The 6,540-nt window shown below is 39.3% G+C and overlaps 1 protein-coding gene across 1 annotated transcript; it reads right to left on the bottom strand.

The window, feature by feature from the left end:
• Nucleotides 1–4,212: 4,212 nt before the first annotated feature.
• Nucleotides 4,213–5,166, bottom strand: LOC103668063 (olfactory receptor 6C74-like). Its single transcript, XM_008696338.1, has one exon. The coding sequence runs from the start codon at nt 5,164–5,166 to the stop codon at nt 4,213–4,215; it is 954 nt and encodes a 317-aa protein (XP_008694560.1).
• Nucleotides 5,167–6,540: the final 1,374 nt, after the last annotated feature.

A 6,540-nucleotide genomic window follows, 5' to 3' on the forward strand; every position in this document is an offset into this window, starting at 1 on the left:
AAACTGGAATCAGCCCATATGTCCTTTAACAGGTGAATAAACACATCATACCATCCACAACATTGCCTACTATTCAGCAATAAAAAGGAATGAAATATTGATATGTGCAATAGTTTAGATGAATCTCAAGGGAATCGTGCAGAGTTAAAAAAAAAAAGAGGTTACATATCATATGATTCCATTTGTATAACAGTTTTGAAATGAGAACATTTTAGGAACTGAGGATGTGGGATGCCTGGCTGGCTCAGTTGGTACAGCATGTGGCTTTTGATCTCCAGGTAGTGGGTTCAAGACCCACATTAAGCACAGAACTTACTTAAAAACAAAAGAAAAAAAGAAATCGAAGATGTTTGCTCAGGGGTGGGAGGGTGAAGTAAATATAGTTGTTAAAAGGCAACAGGAGGGATCTTTGTCGTGTTAGAAATGTCCAGTATCTTGACTGTGGTGGTAGATACATGAACCAAGACATGTATAGGGGTAAACACACATACACAGGTACAAGTAAAACTGGAGAAATCTGAAAAAGATTAGTGGATTGTATTAGTCAATATTCTGATTGTGATATTAAACTATAATTTTGCAAAATGTTATCATTGCAGGAAAATGAGCAGAGTGTACATGGATCTTCCTATTTCTTACAACTGCATGTGAATCTACAATTATTTCAATAAAAATTTCAATTAAAGAAGAAAAGGATAGTTTGGGAGGTTTGAGTGATGGTTTTTCATAAACAGTAGTACATTCCCTGATTTTTCAAAAAATGGATGTTTAATTTCTAATTGTGGTGAAACAAAAATAGTAATGCCAAATGCTTATAAAAATGCAAAGAAACTGGGTCACTCATGCATTGCTAATGGGAATGTAAAATGGTATAATCACTCTGGAAAACAGTTTGTCAGATTCTTATAAAACTAAATGTGCAACTACCATACAACCTAGCAGTTGTGTTCTTAGGCAGTTATCCCAGGGAAATGAAATCTTATATTCATACAAAAATCGGTACATGAATGTTCAGAAAAGCTTTATTTGTAATAGCTAAAAACTGGAAATGGGACATCAGGAAGATGGCAGAATAGGAGACCTCTGGATCTCCCCTCCTCCCACAGACACTCTGAATAAACAGCTACACGCAGATCAATTCCCTCTGAAAGATATCCAGAAACTAGATGAAACTCGCCTACAATACCATGCAACTGAGAAAATAGCCACATCAAAATAGATGGGAAAAGCTGAGACACTCTCACCATAAAACCCTCCCCACACAGCACCTTACAATCAGGTGAGAACCCGCAACTCTCAGCTTTTCTCGGAAGAGCAAAGGGCTTACACCACACATCTGGTGCCTCAATTTATAGGGCTGACAACCAAAGGATTGGCTCCTAACTTGCCTGTTTCTAGGAGCTGACACGCCCACCACAGACTAAAATCAGAGACTGGTATTAATGCAGCACACAAAAACTTTCCTCAGCTATTCCCCGTGGGTCAGCATAGAGCAAGCAGGCAAAAATGGCCAGCTCTCAGTTTCTCCGTAGAAGGCATTAGACTATACATCTAAAGTCTCAACTTTCCCAGCTGCTACTTTGAGGGTCTGGCTTCTAAGTAGCCTGCATCTGGGAGCTGACAGACAGGAAGTCACTATACTCCAGTGGCCATTATCTGGAGCTTCTTCTCCCCTGGCTTGCTCCAGAGATAGAACCAAGCCTCCAACTAACCTGCCTGTCTCTGAGAGCCAGTGGGCCCCAGCATTCTTTAGGCCCCTGGGGATGACAGACAGTAAAGCAACAGTTTTCAAGAGTGTGTGGTCTAAATGAGAGTGTAGCCATTTGCCACAGGGCCTCTTCCCAACTCAGCACACAGTGAGTAGGGAATTCACTCTCTCAGCTGCTCACTGAGGAGAGAAGGAATTGGACCACACATCTAGCCTTTCCCACCTTTCCGGCTTCTGCTAGAAAGACTAGCCTCTATCCTGCCTGTCTCAGGGACTAACAGGGTTTGGCATACTTTAGTCTCCTGGGGCATACTAAAAACAAAGATGGTGGTTTGAAGGAGCACAAAGATTTGAGAAGTACCCAAATCTCCGGCTAGGCTGACTGGTGAGGTTCATCTCCTATACTAGTCTGGTTCATGAGGCCAGGCTGCAAAAAATGGAAGAGGTGGCTATTTTATCTAATGCACAGGAACCAGAAACACAGGGAACTCCTGCTTTTAGATGAGGCTCAGAAATTATCTTCTTTGGAGAAAGAAGGGACATAGACACAGCTTCCTTGGAAGATCATAACCCCCAGGACAGTTTATAATCAAACCATTCCCAGGCAAAAAAATATAAATCCCCCAATTCTTTGACAGTCTAAAATTCTTCCTAGTCAGATTATGCCTTGAATATAAGTAATTCTCAAATCAAGCAGGAAAGGAATATATGCATTCAAATCAGACATACTGAAAATCAAATGCACAGCACACACATGTTGTATCAGATGTGACAGGAACTACTTCCAATTAGGGCCAATTGTCTTCATGTGGGAGCTGCTTCCTCCATGAACCTACAAACATAATAACTGACCCAATTTTAATCCATTTTTTAAATTATCAATGCACTCATTTTCCTTTTAAACTTTCCTAATTTCAAGTTTTGTTAGTTTTTGCTGCATAGAGGGTCAACTGTAATTTAGCTTAACCTGGAAGACAGTGGCAGCTCCCACACCTAAAGTCACATATAATGGAATATTACTCAGCCATCAAAAGGAACGATTTCTCAACATTTGCTGCAACATGGACGGGACTGGAGGAGATCATGCTAAGTGAAATAAATCAAGCAGAGAAAGACAATTATCATATGGTTTCACTCATTTATGGAACATAAGAAGTAGGAAGATCGGTAGGAGTAGAAAGGGAAGAAGAAGGGGGGGCGGTAATCAGAAGGGGGAATGAAGCATGAGAGACTATGGACTCTGAGAAACAAACTGAGGGCTTCAGAGGGGAGGGGGGTGGGGGAATGGGATAGGCTGGTGATGGGTAGTAAGGAGGGCACGTATTGCATGGTGCACTGGGTATTATATGCAAGCAACGAATCATGGAAATTTACATCAAAAGCTAGGGATGTACTGTACGGTGACCAACAATATAATAAAAAATATTATTAAATAAAAAATTAAAAAAATAAAGTCACATTAGGAGAAAATATCTCTTACATGTTGGAGAGAATTTGGTAGTGGGATCACCTACCTTTCAGCAACCTATTGGGGTCAGGGCTTGGCAACATCAATCACAGGGAAAAAAACTGAACAAATTTAAAAGTTTTGGGGTGTGTGGGTGGCTCAGTCAGTTAAGTATCTGCCTTCAACTCAGGTCATGACCTGGGGATCAAGCCCTGCTTCCAGCTCCCTGCTTCGAGGAGAGCCTGCTTCTCCCTCTCCTCCTTGCTTGTGCTCTCCCTTACTATCTCTGTCTCTCTCTCTCAAATAAATAAATAAATAAATAAAACCTTTAAAAAACTTTTTAAAGTTTTGAATTTTATTTATAATTCAAGAATGACTTAAAGACAATTTTTATTAATAATATTAGATACAGCTGGAAGATGACAAAATCAAAGCGCTCATCCTAACCACATGGAGTTAAACTGAGCTGTTTATGCCTCTAAAACCAATTGACCCAAAGAAAGAACCAGCTTACTGCTGGTTCATTTACATAAAAAATACAATTAATGAAATACCATTAATTTTCATTAGGCTATAATACTATGACTTTACATAATTTCAGAACAATTTGTTTCTAAAATTTCAAACCCTGAATATATAAAATCATAATGGTTTCTACTTATTTTTTCTTAGGTATATGAAAACTCAAGCATAAGCATGAAGTTGGTTCATCCTGAGTTCTTTACCCAAAACTTACCATGAACAGTAATTATTACTATCTGATTGGCAATTTTCTTATTCTTAGCTTAAAGACTTGGTATTATGTGATTTATGTATACTAGGCTCTATAAATGTTGTTTTAATTGAATTCATAAAAGACCACTGAGTAGAAAATCAAGGAAGATATTCTTTAGCACAATATAGAGGACTAAGAGGAATTTTCAAATAGTGAAAGCTATTGTATTGCAAAGTAAGATTGTACCCATCTAGATAAAAATTAGCATAAGCTAGATCACCATATGTAGAATTCTATAGAAAAGATTTCTTCAATCATGGAAAATTGAACTAGAAGATCCACTTACCCTCCAAAGCTCTGTTTCTGCAACCTCACCCTGGACAGAGCATCCCTCAGAGCCTGGTGGACCTGCTTGTTCCGCAGAGTGTAGATGACAGGGTTGAGCAGTGGGGTCACCACCGTGTTCACAAGGGCAGCCTCCTTGTTGGAGTCCAGCCTGTTCGTTTGCTTTGGTTTCACATATATAAAGACACAGCTGCTGTACATCAGAGAGAGGACAATGAGGTGAGAGGAGCAGGTGGAGAAAGCTTTCTGTCGCTCCCTGGCTGAGGGGAGTTGCAGGATTGTGATTACTATGTTGCTGTATGCAATGATGGTTATGAGAAGGGATGTCAAGAGGATAAAGGAAATGAGGACAAAGGCTAACATATCAACAGACCTGGAGTCAGAACAGGAGAGATGAATCAGGGGGCCAACGTCACAGAAAAAGTGGGGGATGGCATGGGGGCCACAGAAGGATAACTGGAAAACCTTTACTACCAGACCAGTGATGAGAGGGAAGGCTAAAGCGAAGCAGGCAGTGACCAGGAGGAAGCAAGTCTTCGGGTTCATGATGGTTGGGTAATGCAGAGGCTTGCAAATGGCCAGGTATCGATCCAAGGACATTACAGCCATGAGGAAGAAAATTATTGACCCAAAAAACAGAAAAGAAAAGGCTTGTATGAGACAGGCAGTAAAGGAAATTGTTTGCCTTCCTGAAAGAAAGATGGACAGCAGTTTAGGAATAACTGTGGTGATAAAACAGCATTCAGAGAAGGAGAAAGTGCTGAGTAAAATATACATTGGTGTCTGGAGGCGATGGTCAACCCAAGTGATGATGATGATTACCACATTTCCTGTGATAGAGGCCAGGTATGCCAGCAGATGCACCAGGAAGAAGATGTTCCCCAGGTACTGAATGGCAGGAAACCCTTCCAGAATGAATTCTTGGATTGTTGTCTCATTCCTCACCTCCATAGTGATCTCCATTTCTCTGTCATCAACTCTGTTGGACCTGTTAAACAGAAAACACTATCACTGAAGAATAAAAAATTTAATTGATGGCCACTATTAAAAAAACAAATGCTACTTGCAGCTACAATTCTGAATGAGGAATCACTTTACATCATTTAAATGCTGTATTATAAATTATTTTGAACTTTTCTATTATTAAGTTGTAAAAATTGAAGGTTTATTGTTTATTTTTAAAAAATAATTTTTAATGTGCAATGTTACTTTCCTAGAAAATAATATCTTTGAATAATAGTCCATAAGGTAAACAATGTAAAATAAAAAATATTCTTTGCAGATAACATATAAAACAGATAACAATGAAGGTTGTCATTCCACAGAGAATATTTTTATGGGGTCATAGTCTTAATTTCTATAGTTCAGGTAGCATATGCAATATATAAAGCCTTCCAATGTATTGACTTTAGCCTTCTGGAAAAAGAAAGTGGCGGGGGGGGGGGGCATTTTCCTATTAGCATGTTCCAAACCAGTTATTTTCCTGAAGTTGGTTCATCCTGAGTTCTTTACCCAAAACTTCAAGACTGAGCAGGAAATCTAGTTTATCACAGTATCTTATAACTACCGAGTCCTTGGGTTTAAGAGAAACCATGTCTAAAAATGGGGATGAGGGATGGTTGCATGACTTGGTTGTTCAAAATCAATTAATGAACATTTAATGAGTGCATCAGTTTCCCTCTCACTCTACACACCTGGCAGAACAGATTTTCCTTCTGCTATTAGTCATGAATTACCTTTCAACATTGTTTTCTGGGAATATTTTTGTTACACTGGAAGATTTCAGTGTGGTGGAATTACACCTATATTCCCATTGCAATCACTACAGGAACATTCATTTTTTATTTTTTTTTTTAAGATTTTATTTATTTATTTGAGAGAGAGAGAGAATGAGAGAGAGAGCATGGGGCGTGGGGGCGGCAGAGGGAGAAGCAGAATCCCTGCTGAGCAGGGAGCCGGATGTGAGATTCCATCCCAGGATCCTGGGATCATGACCTGAGTCAAAGGCAGACACTTTCCCCACTGAGCCACCCAGGCACCCGAGGAACATTCATTTTTAAAAAAAACGCCTATGCCTAGCTAAAAGCTGGATGAATTGACATGTAATCTTTGGGAAAGGAGTCTGGGCATCTGTTGGAAATCAGTGACCTAGTAAGTAAGTCACCATGATTCAGTTGTATTTTACTTAATTCTTTGACTTAGTTAAAACTATAACATTAACTATGCATGATTCACAATACAAACTTAAACATAACCAGTATCTGCTTTAAATATTTGACTTGCTAGATTCCAAGTTACTCCCATGATCAAGTACTCACCAAGAAG

This window comes from Ursus maritimus, unplaced genomic scaffold, assembly GCF_017311325.1.
Source record: "Ursus maritimus isolate PB19 unplaced genomic scaffold, ASM1731132v1 scaffold_7, whole genome shotgun sequence".
Classification (NCBI taxonomy): Eukaryota; Metazoa; Chordata; class Mammalia; order Carnivora; family Ursidae; genus Ursus; species Ursus maritimus.